This window comes from Balaenoptera acutorostrata, chromosome 8, assembly GCF_949987535.1.
Source record: "Balaenoptera acutorostrata chromosome 8, mBalAcu1.1, whole genome shotgun sequence".
NCBI lineage: Eukaryota > Metazoa > Chordata > Mammalia > Artiodactyla > Balaenopteridae > Balaenoptera > Balaenoptera acutorostrata.
Genome location: NC_080071.1, coordinates 66,064,602 through 66,090,308, shown reverse-complemented (window position 1 = coordinate 66,090,308; position 25,707 = coordinate 66,064,602). Strand labels below are relative to the sequence as shown.

Genomic DNA, 25,707 nt, shown 5'->3' with positions numbered 1-25,707 from the left:
AAGAGGGAAACAGAATCTAGGACATAGGGGATCCAACATAAGAGAGCAGAGTTATGTGAGATCCCAGATGACTTCACACAGATATCCCAGGAAAAGAGGCATAGAGCAGGCCTAGGGGAACACTAGTCTATATGGGAGTAGGAAGACAAAAGATTGGGGAAAAGTGTCTCCAAGAAAAAAAATGGAACAGATGTGGCTTAGTAGACGGAAAATATTTTTGATAGGCATGTGACAAATGTTAAAACATTTGGGGAAAAAAATAGCTGTTAGAAAACAGGCAAGTGAATATAGTCAGGAAATTAATTCCACAGAAAAAATGAAGAATGTGAAAGCAGGGAGACCGGGCAGGGAGCTACTTACTGCATTTGGCTGTGTGAGATCACGTTGGCTAGGAAAAGGGGGGTTGGGTTATCCTAGAGAAGTGCAGAAGGGCTCCAATTTCATTAATATTGAAGAAGAAGAATGAAGGGTGTACAAGGAGGAGGCACAGTCAGAGAACTATATGGCTCAGCAATGCACAATATTTGCAGAGTCGTAGTAATGTAAACATTGATTCTGATTTAATAAAAACTGATACATGTTGAGGGAACACAGGGAGGGAAATAACGTCATGGTGGACCAAAGAAGCTAAGCTTTCACCTGCTATGACAAGAAGTCAATGGACAGTGCTAAAAATTAACTTACCTGTCATACTTTTATTACTTTGGTTAAAAAATAAGATCAAAAAAATAAGGCAAAAGAATTTAAGGCAGATCTTTATACTACAACCATATTAGTGAAATTTAACTTAAATGTCAGAACCCTTAAAAAATGGGCACTACTAAGTCAAAGACTTTCCTGAATACATTTGATAATTAGGAAAATAGAGATTTAGAAAATCTACAAAAAAGAGGTCCATGCTAACAGTATTGGATCCATCATATTCTTAGGAATCATGGCAGACATATTTTTAATTCAAACTATTAATTTCTTAACTTTTCAACTGTTTACTTACATGGTTTAAATGGTCGCTCTTCCTCTTTTCCCGCACTAAGAATAAAAAAAATTAACTGATGAATTCTGATACAAATGCCATAGAAAAATAAAAGTAGTCACTAATTATTTGATGGATTATCAATAACACAATGAGATAAAATTCCATTCTATTTTTTAAAATAATTTCCAACAAAATATATAATTTAAATCACCCAGCAAGATGAGTCCTATAAATAAAATCTAAAAGCTTAGTTTCACTTTTTTGACCTAATAGATATTCTGTATTAGGTACAAATGAAAGACTCCCCATTTACAAAAGAAAAGGACAAAGCAAATTAGGCCAGGTGAGAAACTTAGCTAATAAAAAAATTTACCTGCTGCATAGCTGAACTACTAGCCAGGAGTATTTTCTAATTCTTCATTTACACACAGCTTACTTTAATTACCACAATCTACAGATGACAACTCTAAGAACCAGTTTCTGGCCAGGCACTCATCTCCGAACGCACCAGTATCTCTGGAAGCATCCTGAACCACTTAATGGTAACCTACTCAAATACCTTACTGAAAAAATACACAACTGGAAAGTAACCTATGTTAAACGTAAATTTTAAAATGAGTGTGCTGACCTAAATGAACATATCTACAGCACACAAAACTGTTTTGCTCCAACAAAGGCCAGAAGAATAGAAGCCTGAAGAGGGTCTTAGGCCGCACTCCTGCTCACATTGCCTCCTTTAACTCCAGACAGGCATCACAGGCACGGATTCCTTAAGGCTGAAGAGAGAGACAGGCATGGGACAGCTTTTCTTTTACTGTCTCCAGAGCCCCTCTACATGTGAGCAGCTCATGGCTCTGGAAGAAACTGAGAAATAGAGCAATCCTAACCAGAAATGAGTGGCTCAAGTACACACACTAGAAAAATGCAAGTTAGAAACCCCAGGAGCTTCCAGGTTGGTGAACATGTAGTACCCTTGCAGAGGGCATCAAAGCTCTGTGCCCTGTCCCCACGCCTGGCCCTATGCATCTCTTCCATCTGGCTGTTCCTGAGTTATATCCTTTTATAAAAACCAGTGATCTAACGGAAAAAAACAAAAAGCAAAACAACAACAACAAAAAACCAAACCTCCGTTTTTTATTGTGCTGCATCTCTTTAAATATTATGGAATGTTCACTTCTTGTATTCCTGCTCTCGTAATCAACTGCAAAACTTGGTCACGTATGGCTTTTTAGCAAATAAACTAGGATTTAACATAACATTAAGGAAGACAGGCAGGCAAGCAGGAGTGCAAAAAATTCTACGGTTCTGATTCTCATCTTAAAACAAGGACACAGGAAATTTATATGAGTTTCACATGCTGAGGATAATCTTCTGGAAAACCCCATATGGCATGTTGCTCTTATTACCCTGGCACAGCACTACATTAGGATGAGAAAGTTTTGAATAGCTTAAAAGTTCTGAGTAGCATAAATCTGGATGTGAGATAGGCTCGTCTGGTTGAACACTGTGTAAAACAGGGCCAAAATCACAAGGCTCACTTCCCATATATAACAACTGATTTTTCTGATTTGATCAAATGAAAACCTAACTGTGACCTAAACCCTATCATTTGTCTTTAACACATGTGCTCTTCGGAGCAAGGGGAAAAGGACAAAGTAGCATGGAGAAATAGACCACATCTAAATCATGTGGCCAGTTGACTATGTTGATAAAGAGGTGGCACAATGTATAAACAGATAGTCTAAGTGTTCTCCTCCCTAAAACACTGACAACTAAAGGAAACTGTATCATCAACATATTAAAATAAGACAAGTGAATACATAAAAAAGTGAAACATTTAAACCACTGTAAGAGTTTTTCTAAATACCTCCTATAATACACAGAACAAAAACAGTTTTCACTCTTTTTCTCAGGGAAAAAAAAGCATTGTCTTACCATCTGTTTGAGATTTGCTCAGAAAGATTGTGCTTGCTCTTGGGTGGTCAGAAGGGTTTGGTTCCAAAGCTAAGTCTGTATAGGAAGAAGAGAAAAAGGTGTGGTGATTTAGTTGAGTAGAAAAATACATGATTTTAAAGATAGCTACACATTGATTGAAACCACTTTTAATAGTCTTGAGAAGAGCTTTTAGTAATGACAAAAAGGCAATTTTAGTAAAGGCACAATATAAAAATTCTATTGGGAAACAGCAAAATTGTAGAAACTCTCCATACATGTGGAATAAAACCATGGCTATGTCTTAGACTTCTTTTTTTTTTTTTTTTTTTTTTTTTGTTTATTTATTTATTTATTTATTTTTGGCTGTGCTGGGTCTTTGGTTCGTGCGAGGGCTTTCTCCAGTTGCGGCAAGTGGGGGCCACTCTTCATCGCGGTGCGGGGACCGCTCTTCATCGCGGTGCGCGGGCCTTTCACTATCGCGGCCCCTCCCGTCGCGGGGCACAGGCTCCAGAAGCGCAGGCTCAGCAGCCGTGGCTCACGGGCCCAGCCGCTCCGCGGCATGTGGGATCCTCCCAGACCAGGGCTCGAACCCGTGTCTCCTGCATTAGCAGGCAGATTCTCAACCACTGCGCCACCAGGGAAGCCCTGTCTTAGACTTCTTTAACTTGCACCTAAATAATCTATGCCATTTTTAGATGAATCATATATGTGACTCCCCTCCTATTTATCAATTAAAAATTCAGTCACCCTCTTTTAAAGCTGATATTACTAGCACATTCCAGGGACAGTCTCAAGAAGCAAGTTATGCTGTGGCCAACTACTGTCAGATACCAGCTCAATATATCAAATATGCCAAAACGAAGTGAGTTGCTTTTGGCAAATGTTCTTCAGACAATCAAATGGCTAATTCTAACTCCATTCAACAAATGTACTCATTTAATTGGCTGTGGTTTATCTGGGGGCTATTCATCATGGCAGATTTAAGAGGACTACATAAAAGTTCAATGTTCTAATCTATAGGAACACTTCCATGATAGTGATTTTTAACTTTGCCCTCTATTTCCAAAGCTAAACTCACTTCTTCATTCCACGCTGCATGATTAATTTGGGGCTTCAATAAGAGTACTTTCTGGAGCAGATCATAGGGCTACTAGAAAAAAATTTTGGCCATACCCACACGAAAAGGTGGGTCTGCCTGTAGCCCACCTTGCACCAAGGTGGGATAGCGTCTTCTATTTAGGCAGAAATACAAAACAAGCACAAGCTACCACACAGGATAGTAAGGTTGTTGTTTAAAACAAACAAACAAACATAAAAGCCCTATGACACTTCCTCAGCAAAGTCCATCTCAAACCATTTAACCAATCTTTTAAGAAACTGGACCAAGATTCAGATAAAGAGTAATGGTTAAGGCAAGTATTTCCCAAACCACATAATAACTGATCTGTTTTTGAAAGATGGGTTTGATGGTCAAAGTGAAATACAAATATATCCCTGCCTCTTAGAGAATCCAAAGAATACACACATTGATATATTAAAAACTAATTAGTCTAGTAGTGAATTCTGTCTAACCCAGCATTTCACAAATGTATCTACCTAGAATCCCCTTTTCCCACCCAGAAAGAATTTTGCACGAACAGTAATTTTGGACTTCCCGTTTTAACAGGAATCTGAGCCATCCATTTTAATGTCATTGCCAGCACTAGTAATTTACATAGCTAAACCAACTGCTTTGTTCTTCATGAAAATTCCTGCACTGAATTTGAAGTTTATCAAGCTGCTTTTGGAGAAAATATTCTATTCAACATTTTTATGTAAAAGACCCATATAATTATTTGAAAGTTTTTTTCTCCGACATATTTGAAAAATTAAGACAATGGGAAAATAAATTATTTCAGCTGTACACAAAATGGCAGGCAGAGACTTTCACAGCTGCCTCTAACCTATAGCTTCCGAAAGAATTCCTGACTACTTACCTATACCAAAAAGAAAGTAAATAGACTACATTTCAATCTAAAAAATAAGCAGAAATGTTTGCAAAGTAGCTGTATTATTTAGCAGTGTCTATGGCATGGTAAAACTTAACAATTTTCAATGGAAGTCCAGGAAAATTAAGTGCCAGAATCAAAGAGACGCAAGCTTTAACACACACACACACACACACACACACACATACCCGCCAAACCAAGATGTGCTACTACAGATCTAAATACAAAAATCAAGAAGGCTGGGATAAAAGAAATGACAACATGCAAAAAAAAAAAAAGTAAACTTAGCCCAAGTGACCAGAAAAAAGCTGGCACTCTCCCTACTCTATCCTAGGGGGTTCAAAGGTAGGCACAGGACCCAGGACCGGCCAATCAATCACAGCTGTCCTGGGACTTCCCAAGAAAAGAGAAAGGCAGAACTGTCCTCTAGGATCCTTAGCTAGTCTTGAGCTGCTGGACACTCCCCTTGCTATCATGAGGGGAAAGCCTTTTCAGGAGACATCAACAGAGGAGAGCAGAAGTGAGGAGATCATTTAACTCCTGGGTCAAGTAGTGCTTAACTCTGTGATTTTCTTTTAACTTGCAACTGAAGGAGACCTGGTTAATCAGCAGTACTGATGATCACACTAAAGGTGGGGAAAGGTAAAAGTCACTTGCTCATTCCTTTAACAAATATCATGAACAAAAATCTGCATGAGACAAAACGATGCTCTGTTTAAAAATTAAACACAACCATTCACAATCATTAACACACAATGATTCACAACCGTTACTTTTAGTTGCTTTTCTTATACGTTAAAAAAAAGCTCTAATTAGTGTACAATTTATGTCTTCTTGTTACTAACAAGCGCTCTCCACCCCACTGTTGCATATTTATTGTTTAATGAATACACACTGGCCCATCAAGTGTTATTCCTATACTGGACTTAGCCAATCCCCTATTGCTGGGGATTGGTGCTTACAAAGTTCTATTCTTAAAATATTATGAGGAAAATCTTCATGTACATAGTTTTTTAAAATAATGGTTTTATCTCCTTAGCAAAGATCTTCGGATGTGGAATGACTAAGCCAAAAGGTTAGATCACTTTCACGGCTCCATGTACAATGCTAAATTGCTTCCTAAAGAAGGTGGGGGGCACATTAGGGTATAATGCTACCAATCATGACATTTTGAGTTCCTACCCTTGCTTTGGATACTTGAAAAAAAAAAAAAAATTCCTACTGATATGAATGAGGAACCTCACTGTAGATCTAATTTGTATTTCTTTTGATTACACAGTTTGACCATTTTCCCACAGTTATCAGTGTTATTTCCACTTTGGTGAGTTGGCCTATCATTTGAATGTACTGTAAACACCAGGGCCCTACTGCTGTCAGTTTGCATGAGGTTTTCAGAAAATATTAATCTTCTGTTTATAGCCTATATAACTAACAATTTTCTATATAACTTGCACTTTTTGCTAATGAAAAATACCACATCACTATTTTATAGAATGGACATGTGAGCCATTAGACAGTAAACTCATACATACACACAATATTTCTGCACTTCCCATTAACTATCTTCCCAAGAGCCTAAGGAGACTATGATAAAACCTACCACACTCTTCACTATCACAAAGGTAAGACTGCCAACTATTAAGCAAAGCTTTACCACCCACCATCCCTCTCATCCCTCTCCCCACCACATGCACACACAGTAATTTAGAGACTTCAGTAAATTACTGTGCATTCAGGAAATTACATGGATTCTTCCGAAAGTTATTTCTTTAGAAACCTCTAAGAATGTTTTACCCAGGAGAAATATTCTTGAGCTCATGATTAGGGGTTATGATTAAAACTGTATTTTAAGACCCATCATTTTTGTATTAGCAATTTAAATTGCAACTTATTTGACGGCATGATAGGTCGATGTAGAAAAAGTATGATTAAAAAAAAATTAAACTCGGTCTTAATGTAAACATTCCTCAGAGGAAACCTGTAAAACACCACCGACACTGAATACTGTTTTTCCTCCAATCTAAGATTCTACCAGTTGTTAAGATCCATCTCAATTGCAGTTGTTAAGAGTGTGAAAATATAGGCAACTTAGAACAAATGAAATGCGTTACTGAAGGCTAAAAGTGTTAAAACTATGCTATCAAACTGTCGATAAATGATTTTTCCTTGTTAAAATATTAGAGGGAGAGGGAAGTGACCAAGAAAGCATCTGACAGAAGCAGCATATTTCAGAAAGCGATTAATATCAACATATTGATTTCAATATATTCCAAAGAAACAGGAGACGTCAGCAGTTTCTGGGCCAACTGCTGAGCACCAGTTTACTTAACGGTAAGCACTGCATTTACTGAACTGCCCTAGCATCCCTATAGTGTACAGTGTATTAGTTTTATGGCTCATAATACAAACATTACAATCTTTACAATTACCATGTAAACTGATGATTTCATCTCTTTGAGTCCACACTTGCCACTGCAGTCAGGGAGTTCCTGCCAGCCAGCCCTGAGCTGGGCTGCCTCACCAGAGGGGACACAGCAGGCTCCTGCACCTGCCAGGCTACGGCTCACCCACGCCTTGACCCTGCTTCCCTAGCTTCTGACAATCCTGGCTTCCCAACTTCCCAGCTCTGGTTTCCAACTGCTTCTGTACCTGCCTCTACCCTGGTTCTCAGTTTTGCCTTATTTTAATCCTCAATCAGTGTTACAGTGATCATGACTGAGAGGTGACACATAGGTAAGTACACCTGGCTTTATATATTTCTAAAGAGTACTTTACTCAGTTTCTTGGACTTTTAAGAACCTTTCTGGGTTGCAAGTTACCTTCATTTCATTTCACATTATGCAGTGTTACTGTTTTAACTCTTAAGTTTTATTACTTTAATACACTAAAACAACAACAACAAAAAAGGGTGAGGAAAAAGGTAGTATTCCAAAGAAGCTCACATAATGTCAACAATAAATCCTGTTCCTATATGCCATGCATTTGGAATTTACAGTCCTACTCTCTATCAATACTCAGTTTTAAAACCTTGGACAACTCAATTTATACCTAAGAGAAGAATTCCTACACTACCTAACTCAGAACATGGTGAGAATCAAATGAAATCCAAGAGCAATCTATATACTACAGCCTATTTTAGACCCTTATTAATATCGGTTTTTTGTTCAAGCCACTGCTGGCTCTCACCTGAGCTACCGCACCAGCCTCCTAACTGGTCTCCCTCTCTGCTTCCTTCCACCCTTACAGTCTATTCTCACACAGTAGCTGCTCTGATCTCCCTCCACCCTCTCTACCCCCCTTCCCTTTTTCTAAGAATTAACATCATTCCCCTGCATATAATCCTTCCATGGTTTCCCATTACAATTAGACTAAAATTCATACGTTTTTGTCAAGGCCCACTAGGCATACAAGGTCTTAATCCCCCATATTCCTCCTGGCATTCATTCACTCAGCAGCAGCCACCCATCTTTCTGTCCTTGGCACGCATCAAGCATATTCCCTTCTTAGGAACTGCACAGAAGCCTCTTCTCCCACAGCCTCACATGGCTCTCTTAGGACTGCTCATGGGTCGCTTAAGGAGAGAAGCTGTCTTTAACCACCCCTTGTAAAACTGTCCTCCTCCCCAGCCCATTACACCTTCATTTTCTTTCTTAGTGTTCTCACTACCTGATGTTATTCTTGTGTCGTCAGCCCCCAGGCACCTCTAGAAAGTAAGGACCTGAGTTAGGATACGGGTTTTGTCTTGTCTAACCACTGTTTGTCCTGCCTCTGGAATGGTGCCTAATCATCATGTTTCAGTGTACCCAAAACCAGTTAAGTTTCTCCCAATTTTCCCACATCATCTAAGATTTCTTCTAATGCTGTCTTTTGATGTGTCTGTCACCTAAGACCAGAGTTAATTTCAGATCTCTTAGAGTAGTAGTTTAGCTACTCAGAATCAAAGACACAAGACAGGTTACCAAGAACCACGAAAACCTAAAAGAGGAAATCTAATGTTCAGTGAAAAATCAATGGTAACTTTAATTTGGGAAAAGAACATTTAATGTTAGAATACCTTTACTACAAAATGACTCACCCTATGAATTTAATGAAGTCGTAAGACAAAGTGTACAATCAGAATGCTATAGGGAAGTATCAATACAATGCATCAGTTTTTATCTGTGTCCCCTGAATAAAGCATTATAATGGGATTATAAAAGATGCTCAACCATAAAGGCTGGGTAAATGAATTATGCTCCAACCATTCGATGGCACAGTAAACAGTTGGTAAAAGGCAGGCTGTAGAGCTATGCGCAGTTGCATGGAAATACATCACCCTGGAGCACTCTCTAGGTGTCAGCACAGTTCCAGGAGCTTCATGTCGTTACTTTTCTTTATCACAAAAAGTTACAAAGTGGCACATAAAGAAAAATCCCATCTTTGTAAAACAAACACAATGTTATGTTTCTATGCATACAAAAGGTTCAGGAAGAATCAACACCAAAATATTAATAAAAATTCTGGATATTCTGAGTGTGAGTGAAGGACTTTTCTGTGTTTTCTAAATCTTTTACATCAAACGTTTATTAATACTGTCACCAAAAAAAGGAAAGATCTGTTGCTCAGAGGTTTTTCCACATCATATTGCCAATTCCTTCCCTACCCACTCTTCAGGGGGATGGGAGGTAGGGGTCACTTGAGAGAGCACCTTTCACCAGAAAATTAGCAAAGCTCCTAAGGTCAGAACGTAAAGGCTGTATGAAAAGTTGATGAATAAAAATAAAATCAGATAATAGGACCGTAGCATCTTATTTTCTATTATGACACTACCATCAGTTATATTAGATATACTGTTAAAGACAAAGTAGTAAAAAATTCTTTTGAGTCTATCTGAAATCTATACTACGTTCTTAGGAGTTACTTTTTTGAGATGGCTTGAAGAAATCATGTTCTTCTCCAATGTTTCTGAAGAACAAGACAGAGCATCATTTATGTACGATTTTCTCTAAGTAACCAAATAATTCTTCACTGTAGAAAAGCCAAAATGTTTTATATCTGAGTAGGTATTTCTCAGTTTCCAGGGAAACTGATACAAAATAATCTGAAATAAAGACATTAAGAGCAAACTTCCAATGTGCCTGTACTTTATATTTGGTGTTCTGACCTTGTTTCTGTGGAAACTTAATTAATAGGCAAATGCTGAAATTGAGGTTTCTCTTATCACTTTATTGAATGCCCCCCAAAAAAAGACAAATTGAAATGAAATTTTAACAATCATGTTAAACATAAAAAGGTAAATTCTGTACTCATGAACTCTATTTTTCCAGTTCCTGATTTAGCACTCCTTCCCTATCATACATAGTCGTATGCTAAATGCTTAGTACCTTACCTGCCCGCTTACCAGCTTCCCCTAATGTCCCTCTGTCCAGGGCATTCTCGGCTTCAATTGGATTTCACCAGAACAAACTCTTTAAATTATATCAACGTGTTTACCTGACTGATAAATTTAGGCTATTTCATGACTTCTACTTTTATTCATATCCATTGCAATGTATGTACAGACAGAGAATGGAGAGGTAAATGTTGCTTCTGAGTTGTGTACAATAAACTGGAATGGCAATAATCAAAACTGGAGTATGCTGAGATAGGCCTAACTTATGGATAAATTATAAAATATAAGGTGCACTCTAAACAGTTTCTTAAGCATCCCAAGAACTGAATTTGGCATATCTACCACCTCCCAAGTCTGTCTCTTCTGTTCAGTAGCTGTGTTACACAGTCATTTCAGATCTCCAAGTCTTGGCTTCTTCATCGGCAACAGAGGGAGAATATATACGGGCCTTATTTGTAGATGGAAGGGCCAAGTGAAATACACAAGAAAATGCATTGTAAATCTGAAAAGAATTCTATAAAGGTCCAATTTTCGTCTCTCATCCTACACTAGCCAACTACTAACTGTTTTTAAAAATCATTTAGAGGCTTACCTTAGAGCAACAAGCAGAGCAGTTTTCACAAGTACTTACATGCTTTGTGTTTAAAGCTACAATTAATTCACATAATTTGTTCATTCTTTCACAATATCTAACTATTCTGAAAAGGGAGTACTTTCCACTTACAAAGCCACGTCCATCATAAGGGTGAATCCACAGGCTTAATTATTCTAACTTTTAAAGAAATTAAATAAACCCAACTAAAATTTAAATAGAAGAGCTGTAAGACATTTCGTCTATGAAATAATGAAATAATCTCTGGCATTTCAATGAAACAAATGGGCCAGTGGGGCTTTAACATCTTTATGATACAATGTTTTATACTTCAAAGAACAGTCTTTATTAAAGTGCCACTATGCTACCCAGAAATTTTTTTTTTTAACCTAGAGCCATCCCTTTCCAAAATTCTAGAGGCAAAAATCAAACATTTCCTCTCTTCTCTCTCTCCTCTCCTCCCCGACAACACCCACCCCCAGCCACTTAGCCTTCAGAACTTTTACCTGAACATTTTTAAAGTTGAATAGTATTCTACTGGGGGGGGGGGGCGGAGGAGGGAGCCATGGAGACATTTTTCTGCAGGATGGATGTGGTATGTTAACTCCCAAACCTTTCTATCACAAATGACAATCCGAATTTGTTTTTCCTCCTTTGAAACTTCTGTCCAGCAGTCTCAGGAACCACCTCACCCCTCCCTTAGAACAGGCAACGTGCAAAAGAAGTCGGTTAAGGCTGTGCAGCTGAAGACATACTTGTGTCAAAGTGGGAATTTAAAAGTAATCAGAACTCCATGGGGTCTCCTTTGGTAAAGAAAAAAAACCCAACAACTATTCTCTGCAGCCGTGGCAGTAACGTTTCACACCGTTCACAGTTATTTTAAGCCCCTCTCCCACCATTTTCTTTCCTATCGTGTTCAAATTATAGTTAGAAGGGATAAAGTAGCTTCTATCAGGGCGACTGAAAACATTAAAATCCAAAGAATTTTAGTTAAGAACACCACACTGACTCTGTCCATCTCTATTTTGAATTTAAATGACAAATCCTCTAATGTTTGTCTTAATTGTCTCGAGTATCAACTACCTTAACGAACACAAGTCTATCATCAGGCCCTTACCTAGCTCCTTCGCTTAGGTACCATCTGGATAGGGAGACGGGATGGATACGCCGAAGTTAGAGTATTTAAGTTTTCATTAAGAAAAGAGAGAATACACCAGAAAGTCTCTGCTAAGTCCCACGAGATGTTAAATAGAACCACGAACAGGAAGGGTCGCGGATTGGAGGGTCTCAGGCCGGGCTGGGAAATGGGAACGGGGGAAAGAATTGGGCATTCGGGTAGGGAAGAGGGAAGGAGACTGGCCGGACGCGACTGGTAAAGAATAAGGGGTGGGGACGCCAAGCAGAGCCAGCCTTCGTCCCCGGTGCCCAGCCCTGGGAGAGCCAACTCCGGGCAAGAAGGAGCCCTAGGCAGCGTCTCCCTCCCGGGGAACCCTGGGGGCGGCGGAGGCCAGAGGTAAGCCCGAGAGCAGACGGCGCCTACCCCGCGAGGGGCGAGGCGCGCCAGCCGCTTCTTACCTTCGGGCATCTCCCGGTCGCTGATGTGGTGCAGGTGGTGGCCTTCGCCACCTGCGAAATCCAACTCGGCGGGTTCCACGGTAGCCACCGCCGGAGCTACTGCCACCGCGTTCCCGGCCGCCGCCTTGTACACCTCAGACTCGCAGTCCGGCTCCGCTGGCCCCCTGCGCCGGCCCAACTTGGGGCTGGCATTGGGGCACAGGCAACAAGACAGCGAGTTCCCCATGGGGCGCCTTCACTCCTCGCCGCCGCCTCCGCTCGTCCGCCGACTCCGCCGAGCTCAGAAGCCGCCCCCTCCCCCAACAATGGCGCGGCGGGCACTGGCAGCCCCAGGCTATGCCGGGGCTGTGCCGCACATGCAGACGCGAGCGACTTCGCCCGCCGCTCTCCTGCTGTCCGCCCAGCCGCCGGGCCCCGGGCAGGGGCGGCAGCACCCCCGCTGTCCGCCCAGCCGCCGGGCCCCGGGCAGGGGCGGCAGCACCCCCGCTGCCGCCGCCTTCCCCTCCCCGGAGCCAACTAGTCTGTGAGGGCGGTGACCAGACCGGCTTCTTTAAAAGGGGTGGGACCCAGACAAGCGCTGAGACGCGCAGCCAATGCAGGGAGAGAGCGCAGCCGAAGCTCCTCCTCCTTCCGCCGCCCGCCTCCTGAATGAAAGTAGCTAGCCCGGCCGGCCCTTGCCTACCGGAATGTGTCCTTCGGTTACCTAGTTACCACGGACCAATCACGAGCAGAGTTCCCTCCACGCGCCCTCCTCAGAGCGCAGGCATGTGAATCACAATGCCCCGCCCCCGCCCGCGGCTGCCCCGCCCCCCTACTCTGGTTTCCATTCATCTCTCCGGCTCCGAGCTTTCCGGTCCTGCGGGAAGCGCCGCGGGAGTTTGTTAATCGAAGCCGTCCTGAGTCAGTGGGCTCTGTAGAAAGCCCCTGTTCGTAAAATGCCAGTTCAGTTAGCAACTCGGTTTCACCGGGTCGACAGTTGACTCATTTGATGTATTGCTCGACGAACTTAGTTTCACCCCAATTTTTGACCGTTGTTTATAACTGAATGCTCCTCCTGTCTTGCCTTCCAAAGAGTGTTAGTTTCCGCCTACAGTTTAACCATAGCAACCCCCGGGGCCCTGGTCCTACTCTCAATAAAGAGCTGTGGCTGTGTCTTTTTTTTTTTTTTTTTTTTCACACACACACACACACACTATATTTTATTTTTACAAGAGATAAATAGACTGACACCAAGCATTGTACATGGATGACCACAACAAAAGCAATAATGATTGCAATTACCAAACATGAAACACACTCATACTATGTCATAATATTGACATTCAGTCCAGTAATCCTCCACTGTAACAGCTCCTTTACTTTGCAGTGAAAATTGATTTGTATATTCTTTGCCTCTGAGTCCTTGTTGGATTTTTTCTTTTTTTAACTCAGACAGAAAGTCACAAAAATTATACTCATCCTCATCAGTTCACTCAGTCCCATGTAATTAATTTTCTTTTTCATCTTGATCTTTTGTTAGCACTTTTATGAGTTCATCAGTTTTTCATTAGAGTTCTGAAAATTCAGTTCTGCTTATTCATTCAGTTCAGCAGTACAGTCAGTTACCAGAAACCTGTACTTGTCAGAGTCTTTTCCATGAATTTCTTAAAGATGAAACCGTGGCTGTGTCTTGAATGAGACTCGAGGACACGTCACCCCTCCACTTCCTCATCAGTAAATTAGGTACCGAACTCCTCCCTCCCACCTCTGAGGCGCTGGGATTCAGCAACTCGCTTTTCTCGCCTGTTTCTCTCTTCCACGGCAGGAGTTTCCAGGTTTCCCTACTTTAGCCAACAACAACGCATAAAGCACGATTTTCTCATACAAACTTGAGAGTCACAAAGTGAAGTACCACGGTCTTGATTTGATGAAGATGATAAGGATAGTTAACATTTGGCAAACACTATGCGCCCGCCCCCGTTCCAAGTGAGGTACTCATTTAACCCTCGGGAACAAAATCCTCAGAAACCTTCATTTTACAGATTTTACAGAAGCTAAGTAACGTTCCCAAGGTCACATGATTGCTCAGGGGTGTGGCCAGGATTTGATCCCTGATTGTGTGGATCCCCAAAGGCACCTTATTGTGATCATCAGAAAATAAAGGTAGAGGTCAAATTTGGTTGGAAGTGGCATAGTGTATCAGGATTTTCTTTTTTTAAGGAGGAACAATTTTTTGATGTGGATTTTAAAATACTTTCCCTTCATTCAACATTGATTAGTCCCTCCTACATGCCAGGCACCCGTGTGTGAAAAATAGTCCTGCCCTCAGTGACCTCAGGCACGGTGAGAAAACAAAGGCTTAGAAAGCCCAATAGTCTGAGGTCACACTGCTGCAAAGTACTTAAACCTGAAACTCAAACCTAGATCTATTAACCCCAAGTAGATGCTGGGGTAAAGAGCTTGGTTTTCTTCCCAGAAACATGAGAGCCATTGAATGTTGTGAAGTTAAGGAGTCACTATCAGGTGGTTTGTAGTGAGGTCACGCTTGAGAATAAGTAGGACTGATGGAAGCAACAAAACCCATTCAGAGACTTTATATTCATCTAAGAGAGGAGTGAGGGTTCAAACTAAAGGCAGTGGCAGAGATTGGAGTGGAGGGAAAGGATCTGAGGTCATTTGGGAGGTAGAACAGAAGTGCTCAGGGACTAGATATGGAGCGGGAAGGGGAAAAGAGAAGCAAAAATGGCTGCTAGGGTTCTGGCTTAGGGAACTATGTAGAGTGTGGTTACTTTTTCTTAGATAGTGCAGGAAAAGGAAGAGGTTTGGGAAGGAAGATCATTTTGGGTTCTGTTAAGCGGAACATGGAAATGGAGCTCTCTGGTTGAAAGTAAGCCTCTGCAGGCTAAGTCCATTTTGTGATATCCCAACTTATGTTTTCAAAAATAACACATTAAATCAATTTAAAAATGTGATTGGGGAAATTCCCTAATGTTGACAGCTAAGAATATCACATTTTTCATGGAGCAACTTGGAATCTATGGTTTTAGTAAATGAGGCATCCTATGTAAAATAAAACTGGTAAATGAGAGCTCTACCCACCACCAGAGCCTCCCATCAAGCCTCTTAGATAGCCTCAACCACCAGAGGGCAGACAGCTGAAGCAAGAAAAACTACAATCCTGCAGCCTGTGGACCAAGAAACACAGTTAGAGAAAGATAGACAAGATGAAAAGGCAGAGGGCTATGTACCAGATGAAGGAACAAGAAAAAAACCCCAGAAAAACAACTAAATGAAATGGAGATAGGCAACCTTCCAGAGAAAGAATTCAGAATAATGATAGTGAAGATGATCCAGGACCTCGGAATAAGAATGGAGGCAAAGATTGAGAAGATGCAAGAAATGATTAACAAAGACCTAGAAGAATTAAAGAACAAACAAACAGAGATGACCAATACAATAACTGAAATGAAAACTACACTAGAAGGAATCAATAGCAGAATAACTGAGGCAGAAGAACGGATAAGTGACCTGGAAGACAGAATGGTGGAATTCACTGCTGTGGAACAGACTAAAGAAAAAAGAATGCAAAGAAATGAAGACAGCCTAAGAGACCTCTGGGACAACATTAAACGCAACAACATTCGCATTATAGGGGTCCCAGAAGGAGAAGAGAGAGAGAAAGGACCAGAGAAAATATTTGAAGAGATTATAGTCGAAAACTTCCCTAACATGGGAAAGGAAATAGCCACCCAAGTCCAGGAAGCGCAGAGAGTCCCATACAGGATAAACCCAAGGAGAAACACGCCGAGACACATAGTAATCAAAGTGGCAAAAATTAAAGACAAAGAAAAATTATTGAAAGCAGCATGGGAAAAAATGACAAATAACATACAAGGGAACTCCCATAAGGTTAACAGCTGATTTCTCAGCAGAAACTCTGCAAGCCAGAAGGGAGTGGCATGATATACTTAAAGTGATGAAAGGGAAGAACCTACAACCAAGATTACTCTACCCGGCAAGGATCTCATTTAGATTTGATGGAGAAATCAAAAGCTTTAGAGACAAGCAAAAGCTAAGAGAATTCAGCACCACCAAACCAGCTCTACAACAAATACTAAAGGAACTTCTCTAAGTGGGAAACACAAGAGAAGAAAAGGACCTACAGAAACAAACCCAAAACAATTCAGAAAATGGTCATAGGAACATACATATCGATAATTACCTTCAACGTGAATGGATTAAATGCCCCAACCAAAAGACATAGACTGGCTGAATGGATACAAAAACAAGACCCATATATATGCTGTCTACAAGAGACCCACTTTAGACCTAGGGACACATACAGACTGAAAGTGAGGGGATGGAAAAAGATATTCCATGCAAATGGAAATCAAAAGAAAGCTGGAGTAGCTATACTCATATCAAATAAAATAGACTTTAAAATAAAGAATGTTACAAGAGACAAGGAAGGACACTACATAATGATCAAGGGATCAATCCAAGAAGAAGATATAACAATTATAAATATATATGCACCCAACACAGGATCACCTCGATACATAAGGCAACTGCTAACAGCTATAAAAGAGGAAATTGACAGTAACACAACCATAGTGGGGGACTTTAACACCTCACTTACACCAATGGACAAATCATCCAAAATGAAAATAAATAAGGAAACAGAAGCTTTAAATGACACAATAGACCAGATAGATTTAATTGATATATATAGGACATTCCATCCAAAAACAGCAGATTACACGTTCTTCTCAAGTGCGCACGGAACATTCTCCAGGATAGATCACAATTTGGGTCACAAATCAAGCCTCAGTAAATTTTAAAAAATTGAAATCATATCAAGCATCTTTTCTGACCACAACGCTATGAGATTAGAAATGAATTACAGGGAAAAAAACGTAAAAAAGACAAACACATGGAGGCTAAACAATACGTTACTAAATAACCAAGAGATCACTGAAGAAATCAAAGAGGAAATTAAAAAATACCTAGAGACAAATGACAATAAAAACACGACGACCCAAAGCCTATGGGATGCAGCGAAAGCAGTTCTAAGAGGGAAGTTTATAGCTATACAAGCCTACCTAAAGAAACAAGAACAATCTCAAGTAAACAATCTAACCTTACACCTAAAGAAACTAGAGAAAGAAGAAGAAACAAAACCCAAAGTTAGCAGAAGGAAAGAAATCATAAAGATCAGAGCAGAAATAAATGAAATAGAAACAAAGAAAACAATAGCAAAGATCAATAAAACTAAAAGCTGGTTCTTTGAGAAGATAAACAAAATTGATAAACCATTAGCCAGACTCATCAAGAAAAAGAGGGAGAGGACTCAAATCAATAAAATCAGAAATGAAAAAGGAGAAGTTACAACAGACACCGCAGAAATACAAAGCATCCTAAGAGACTACTACAAGCAACTTTATGCCAATAAAATGGACAACTTGGAAGAAATGGACACATTTTTAGAAAGGTATAACCTTCCAAGACTGAACCAGGAAGAAACAGAAAATATGAACAGACCAATCACAAGTAATGAAATTGAAACTGTGATTAAAAATCGTCCAACAAACAAAAGTCCAGGACCAGATGGCTTCACAGGTGAATTCTATCAAACATTTAGAGAAGAGCTAACACCTATCCTTCTCAAACTCTTCCAAAAAATTGCAGAGGAAGGAACACTCCCAAACTCGTTCTATGAGGCCACCATCACCCTGATACCAAAACCAGACAAAGACACTACAAAAAAAGAAAATTACAGACCAATATCACTGATGAATATAGATGCAAAAATCCTCAACAAAATACTAGCAAACAGAATCCAACAACACATTAAAAGGATCATACACCACGATCAAGTGGGATTTATCCCAGGGATGCAAGGATTCTTCAATATACGCAAATCAATCAATGTGATACACCATATTAACAAATTGAAAAATAAAAACCATATGATCATCTCAATAGATGCAGAAAAAGCTTTTGACAAAATTCAACACCCATTTATGATAAAAACTCTCCAGAAAGTGGGCATAGAGGGAACCTACCTCAACATAATAAAGGCCATATATGACAAACCCACAGCAAACATCATTCTCAATGGTGAAAAACTGAAAGCATTTCCTCTAAGATCAGGAATGAGACAAGGATGTCCACTCTCACCACTATTATTCAACATAGTTCTGGAAGTCCTAGCCACGGCAATCAGAGAAGAAAAAGAAATAAAAGGAATACAAATTGGAAAAGAAGAAGTAAAACTGTCACTGTTTGCGGAAGACATGATGCTATACATAGAGAATCCTAAAACTGCCAACAGAAAACTGCTAGAGCTAATTAATGAATATGGTAACGTTGCAGGATACAAAATGAATGCACAGAAATCTCTTGCATTCCTATACACTAATAATGAAAAATCTGAAAGAGAAATTATGGAAACACTCCCATTTACCATTGCAACAAAAAGAATAAAATACCTAGGAATAAACCAAAAAAAAAAAAAAAACTGGTAAATGAAAACAACATTTAAAATTGTGTTGTCATTAGAGTATACACAAAGTAATTGAAGCTGTAGGTATAGAAGTGATTGCCTTGAGAAGACATGTATAATAAGGAAAGGAAGAAAGGAAGGAAGGAAAGAAGGAAGGAAGGAGGGGAAGAAGGAAAGCAAGAAGGAAGGAAGAGAAGGAAGGGAAGGAAAGAAGAGGTCTTCAAAAATAGGGAGATTTAAGTGGCATTTAAGTAAACCTGCCAAAGGGAGCAGTGGCAATCAAGGGACCTGAGTATTAATTAGGAATGACTGATCACGTGAGTCCCATGAGGGTAGGGATCACATCTGCTTCTCATTTCTGGAGCAGAGCACCTAGCACAGTACCTGGCCAGTAGATGCTCCATTCGCAATTGTCCAGTGTTGTCCATGGGGCAGGAAAGCTACAAATACCATTGGCTGCAGCAACTGGGTGACTGGGGATGTGTGCAAGCTGGATGGCAGGCAGTGAGTAAAGAAATGAATAGGGAACAGAAGTGCCCTTGACCGGTGGGGAGGGCCGCGCTGTGCACCCCTCTGCTCTCGCTGCAGGGAGATGGCTTAGCGACTTCTCCTGGGGAGGTTCCTGGCCTCCATAACCTGCAGGAAGCCCTCTCAGAGTCAGTGGGCGCCCCTTGCCTCCAGGGCCCTGTAGACCCCACAGCGCAGTCCTAATAACCTGACAGTAACACCCAGCCAAGCCCAGTCAATATACACCACCAGAGTCTGTACAATGACCTTTTAACATCCAGGATGGACCAGACTTTCAAGACTGAGTTGTCAACAGTGAGACACCAGTGGTTGTGGATTTCCATGCACAGCGATGTGGTCGCTGCAAGATCCTGGGGCCAAGGTTAGAGAAGGTGGTGGCCAAGCAGCACGGAAAGGTGGTGACGGCCAAGGCGGGTATTGATGACCACACAGACCTCGCCATAGAGTATGAGGTATCAGCTGTGCCCACCGTGCTGGCCATCAAGAATGGGGATGTGGTGGACAAGTTTGTGGGCATCAAGGATGAGGACCAGCTGGAGGCCTTCCTGAAGAAGCTGATTGTCTGACAGGCAGGGAAGCGTCCTGACTGCCCCTGCCCACCTGGGCCCCGTGGTCCCGGGGGACCCAGATAGAACTCACAGCCCTTCTGTGCCGGCCCTTCCTCCCTCCTCCCTCTGCCTGGCCCCTGTGGGTCTGTGCTTTGGAGACCAGGCCTCCAAACACAGGAGCCTCAAGTGCTCCCAACCTGGCTGACCGCCAGGGTGGCCGCCCAAGGAGCGGTGCCGCCACCGAGCTGGGACAGCCGTCTCCTCACCCACTCTCTGCTCCTTCTAGGGCTTGTTGCCGTGCTCCCAGGATGCTGGGACAGAGTCCCCGGGCCAGCCTGCAGTAACAGCTTGGTCTCCCTGCTCCCTTCTGATCTGAACCCCGGTGCCTGGCTCATCTGCCTCCTGCATTTTTCTTTCCTGCTGCTGTTTTGTAAAAAAAAAAAAAAAAAAAAAAAAAACAGAAGAAGCAAAAAAGAAACCCAGGGCTTCCCTGGTGGCGCAGTGGTTGAGAATCTGCCTGCTAATGCAGGGGACACGGGTTCGAGCCCTGGTCTGGGAAGATGCCACATGCCACGGAGCAACTGGGCCCGTGAGCCACAATTACTGAGCCCGCGCGTCTGGAGCCTGTGCTCCGCAACAAGAGAGGCCGCGATAGTGAGAAGCCCGCGCACCGCGATGAAGCGTGGCCCCCGCTTGCCACAACTAGAGAAAGCCCTCGCACAGAAACGAAGACCCAACACAGCCATAAATTAATTAATTAATTAATTACAAAAAAAAACAACCCATAGAATACAGTACCAACAGCGGACCCTAATACAATCCACGGTCATTGGTGATAACGATGTGTCAATGTAGGTCCATTTATTGTAACAAATGTACCACTCTGGTGTGGGATGTTGATGATGGGGAAGGCTGTGCATGTGTGAGGGCAGGGGGAGTATATGAGAAGTCGCTGTACTTTCTACTCATTTTGCTAATGTTTTGTTATTTGTAATTTCTTCTAAAAAAAAGAGGATATTAAAAAAAAAAAAAGAAATGAGTTATCAAGCCATGAAAAGACATGAAGGAACCTTAAGTGCATATTGCTAAATAAAAGAAGCCAATCTGAAAAGGCTGCATACTGAATGACTCCAACTAGATGACATTCTGGGAAAGAAAGTAAAAAGATGTGATAGTCAGGGGTCAAGGGTCAAGGCGGGGTGAGGAAGTGATGATTAGGTGAAACACAGGAGATATTTAAGGCAGTGAAACTATTCTGTAGGATACCGTATTGATGGATACATGACATTATTTGTCAAAACCTACGGAACTGTATAACACAAAGAGCGAATCCTAATGCAAACTATGGACTTTAGTTAGTAATGGTATATGAATATTGGTTCATCAATTGTAATAAATTGTAACTGCACTAAGGCAAGAGAACTAAGAGAGAACTAAGAACCGCACTAAGGAGAAACTGTGAGTGGGAAAAGGAGAGGATATATGGAAACTCTCTGTACTATCTGCTCAATTTTCTTTTTTTAATTTTATTTTACTTTATTTCTTTATTTCTTTAGTTTTGGCTGTGTTGGGTCTTCGTTGCTGCACGCGGGCTTTCTCTAGTTGTGGTGAGCGGGGCCACTCTTTGTTATGGTGCACAGGCTTCTCATTGTGGTGGCTTCTCTTGTTGTGGAGCACAGGCTCTAGGCGCACAGGCTTCAGTAGTTGTGGCACGCGGGCTCAGTAGTTGTGGCTCATGGGCTCTAGAGCGCAAGCTCAGTAGTTGTGGCACATGGGCTTAGTTGCTCTGTGGCATGTGGGATCTTCCCAGACCAGGGATCAAACCCGTGTCCCCTGCATTGGCAGGAGGATTGTTAACCACTGCACCACCAGGGAAGCCCTATCTGCTCAATCTTCTGTAAACCTAAAACTGCTTTAAAAAATTGTTTATTAATTTTGTAAAAAGTGCAACCCATGGCTTGACCAGTTCTGTATATACCACTTTCTTAGGCAGTAAATTATCTTTGCAGGGCGCCTTTGGGCAACAAGCAATGATGCAGCATAGCCCACATAGACAGAAGGGTTTTGAAGACAACAAGCCTTCAAACTCATCCCCCCACTAGAGTGTGAGCAGGAATGACAGAAGGGGGAACAGAATGTGGTGTGTGGAACCCTGGGTCCCCCTTTTAGCTACAATCAAGGAGTCACTGAGCACACGAAGGCAGCCTCGCAGGGGTAGCACCGCTCTGAGAAACAAGCGACACTTCTGACTTGTTTTACCCAAATAACTTAAATAAGCAAATAATAACCAAGTGATTCATCCTACATGATCTTCAGTTTTCCCATTGATACAACTGACAGTATTATGCATTATAGATGCTGCTGTGTTGTTTTCAAGCCTTCCTTGAAAGCCTTAACAAAAACGTCAAAACATCCTCGCATATGATACTGATGATAAGGAAGTGGATATGTGTGATCACATATGAGATATCTTATTAAGGAAAGTGTGGGTGGGAGGGTTCTTCTTTAGAATATTTTCAAAAAGCTCTTCTAAACACTAGATATATTTTTTATTACTTTTACTGCTGTTCTGAAGTTTTGTCTAAGGACCGCAGGGGTTTTCTTAACCTTACAAGTAAGTTTCTGTTGAGTAGAACCTCGTCATGCTACTTGTTGCTATTGATAGAGTTTGTTAAGCCAACAGTGAAAGCAATCTGTCCTCTCAATGCATGGTAGCACTTCAATAGTGGAGATTCTGTAATGAATTTTAAAATCAGAGATGAGAAGCATTTCCCCCACCCCCCTGGGATTGGAAAGAGAAAATTCAGTAAGACAAAACAGGATGCAGAGCTTAAGAAGTGGGTTAGAGCCCACGAAGTTCTAAGAATCACAACTGTTGAAGAAATATTAAGCAGACCAGAAAATTAGTGAAATGAGTCCAGGTTGAGTGAGACTGAATGCTTTCCCCAAGTCCCACATGGTAACTGCCTTTTTTCTTCTGTAGGGAGAGAAAGAATTGGGAAGAGCTTTCAGATTTCTAGAGATTCACTTGAATAGTTCCTACTGCACTGCTCACTGGGACAATATTCTTTCTCCTCCCCAAGGTGGCCATATGCAGCAGCAGTTCACCCCATCCATTCACTCTCATCACTTAGAATGGAGTTGTCCCCATGCAAACATCGAGCAATGGCACCGTGAGAATTGAGAGGCTCATGAAAGCAAGGCTGATGGGAGCCCTGGGGTGCACCCCCAAACTAAAAGGACTCAGGTTGCAAGACCTGTCACTTAACAGTCACAGCAGGATATATTTTTGGTAATTGAAGCCTAATTTGGATTGTGTTTTTGGAACATGATAACATTAGTTTTCTAAAAACTAGAAAATTTTTTAGGGGGGAGTGGTGGTTCTCTCCAACTCCACTTTGAAGCTAAAATGGCAAACTGTTTAGAATACAAACTTTTTCTTCCCGTGGATTTATGTAGTAGATGTTTCAAAATGACTGGCAAATACATAGAATTCATACAAAGTTAGAGGCAAAAGGGTGCTCCAGAACCCTCTGGTTGAATCTCTTCACTCTATAGTTGAGGAGAATGAGGTCCAGAGAGGCTAAGTGTTATGCCCAAGGGCACACAGCTGGCTCACAAGATGAGACTTGAATCCGGATTGCCTATGTACTGGCCAATGCTCTTCCCTCTCTACTGTGCTCTACTTCCCAGCACCACAAGAGGACACCTACTGGGTCTTGCAGAATCTAGACTATTTTTTGAAAGCTTGGAACTAAACTTGTGACTAATTAGAATACAGTGTTCCACCACCTTTAAATCACCAGCTAAAATCCACTGCTCCCCGTCGCAGCACGCCCGAGGCCTTCTGGGTAACCAAAGAAAGATTATTGTCTCAACTCAGTTCTCTGTGTCTAGGTGCCCACAAAATGGAAATCACTTTACTTGGGGAAGAGCAAGAGGACAAGATGAGATGAAAAGGAAGCATGTTTAAAATGGATAAAAGGAGGCACTTTTTTCCCACTACACACAATTGAACTGGGGAACTCACTGCAGCAGGATATTAAGTTCAATGGTGAAGATTTGTGTTTTAAAAGATTAGACATTTCACATGCATATCATCAACAGCGACACTCAATGGGATGAAAGTAAGATGGATGAAAGTTCTCAAGCTTCAGTGCGTAAGTTGATCACCAACTGGGTCAGGTGAAAAGAAAAAAAGTTGTCTACTGGATTAAAATTTCACAGAAAGGCAGATCTGGGGGGTTCCAGTCACTGCTGCTGTGTAACAAACCACTCCAAAGTAGTGGTGTGAACCAACAGGCATTTTATTATGCACATGGATACGGTGGATCAGGAATTTGGAGAGGGCACAGCAGGGATGGCTTGTCTCTGATTCATGACATCTGGGGCCTCAGTTGGGAAGACTTGAACAACTAGGAATGACTTGAGGTTGGGGGCTGGAATCATCTGGAAGCTTCTTTACCTAACCTGGGATGACTTGAAGGCTCACTCAGCTGGGACTGTCAAGTGGAGCATCTATATGTAGGTGTCAAGAGGGAGTGTCCCAAGAAAAAGCACTTCCAAAAAACAAGTGTCCCAAGAGACCCAGGTAGAAACTACACGGCCTTTTATGACCTATCCATGGAAGTTTTAGAGCATCACTTCCAACACAGTCCATGGGTCAAAACCGTCACAAGCCCACTGAGATTCAAGAGGAGGAGACTTAGGACCTCCTACATCCCTCCCCTATGGGGAATGGCAAGATCACATTGCAGAAAAACCTGTGGGATGGGAGAGGTTTTCGCAGCCATCTTTGGAAAATGCAATCCCCCAGGGAAGTGGTGGGTGATGTGAGGTTACAAGAACACACAATCTCGTGGAAAAAACTGACATATGAACAGAGAATCACAGTACAATAAAATAAATTTCAAGGTAGTTATTTCCCCCTCTTTTACAAGAATTCTTTTTTTTTCCCTTTGATAAGAGTCATCACATTAAAATTTTTTCATTCATTGTCTGTCTTCTACTAGATTGGAATCTCCATGCATTTAGTTTCCTACTGTAACCCCTGTGCCTAAAACACTACCAAGCCCAAAATAGGCACCCAATAAATATTTGCTGAAAGAGTATATGAGTAAAGTGCTGTAATAGAGAAGTAGTGGGAGGGCTGTGGGAGTACAGGCAATAACAAAGCACTCAGCTTGACAGAAATGACATTTGAGTGGGTCTTGAATGCTCTTGAAGGATAAACAACAATTTTTCTGGTGGAAAAAAAAAGGGAATAAATTGTTCTCCTTAAATCTCTTCCAGAGACTTCATTAGCCAAGTTTAAGTGGGCAGATCTCATCCTAAGTGTACAGACTGCATGTAGTAGTTACAATGTCCTTGGTTGCAAGTGAAAGAAAACAGGGACTCAAATGTATTGAAAAATAAGCAGCGTATCGTATCACATAACAACAAGTCTGGAGGCCAACAGTTCAGGCAGCCTCAATGCCATCCTTCTTCACTGGGTCAACTTAGCTCCTTTGTGGTTGCAAGATGGTGCCCACAGTGGTAGGCATCACAGGCAGACAAAACAATACCCAGCAGGGGAGAGGACTACTTCTCCTTTGGAGTAAGATCTTTCCCATAAGCCCCTGACAGACTTACCTCACACTGGCCCCCACACCACGCCTTATTGGCTAGAACTGTGTCCCATGCATGTATGTAACCTAAACGCTGATAAGAA

General features: G+C 41.5%; 1 protein-coding gene and 1 pseudogene across 2 annotated transcripts in view; one reads left to right on the top strand and one right to left on the bottom strand.

Annotated features, from left to right (window-relative positions):
* The window catches only part of LOC130708671 (cyclin-Y-like protein 1), a 34,288-nt gene extending 21,625 nt beyond the window's left edge, over positions 1-12,663 (bottom strand). For both annotated transcript variants that reach the window (XM_057550902.1, XM_057550903.1), the window contains exons 1-3: positions 12,438-12,663; positions 2,912-2,986; positions 995-1,029 (exon numbers count right to left, since the gene is read on the bottom strand). In XM_057550902.1, coding sequence (XP_057406885.1) covers positions 995-1,029; positions 2,912-2,986; positions 12,438-12,663 — 336 coding nt within the window. The remainder of the gene's footprint in view (positions 1-994; positions 1,030-2,911; positions 2,987-12,437) is intronic.
* A 6,835-nt stretch (positions 12,664-19,498) lies between these two features.
* On the top strand, positions 19,499-20,015 carry LOC130708700 (thioredoxin, mitochondrial-like; annotated as a pseudogene).
* The last annotated feature ends 5,692 nt before the right edge of the window (positions 20,016-25,707 follow it).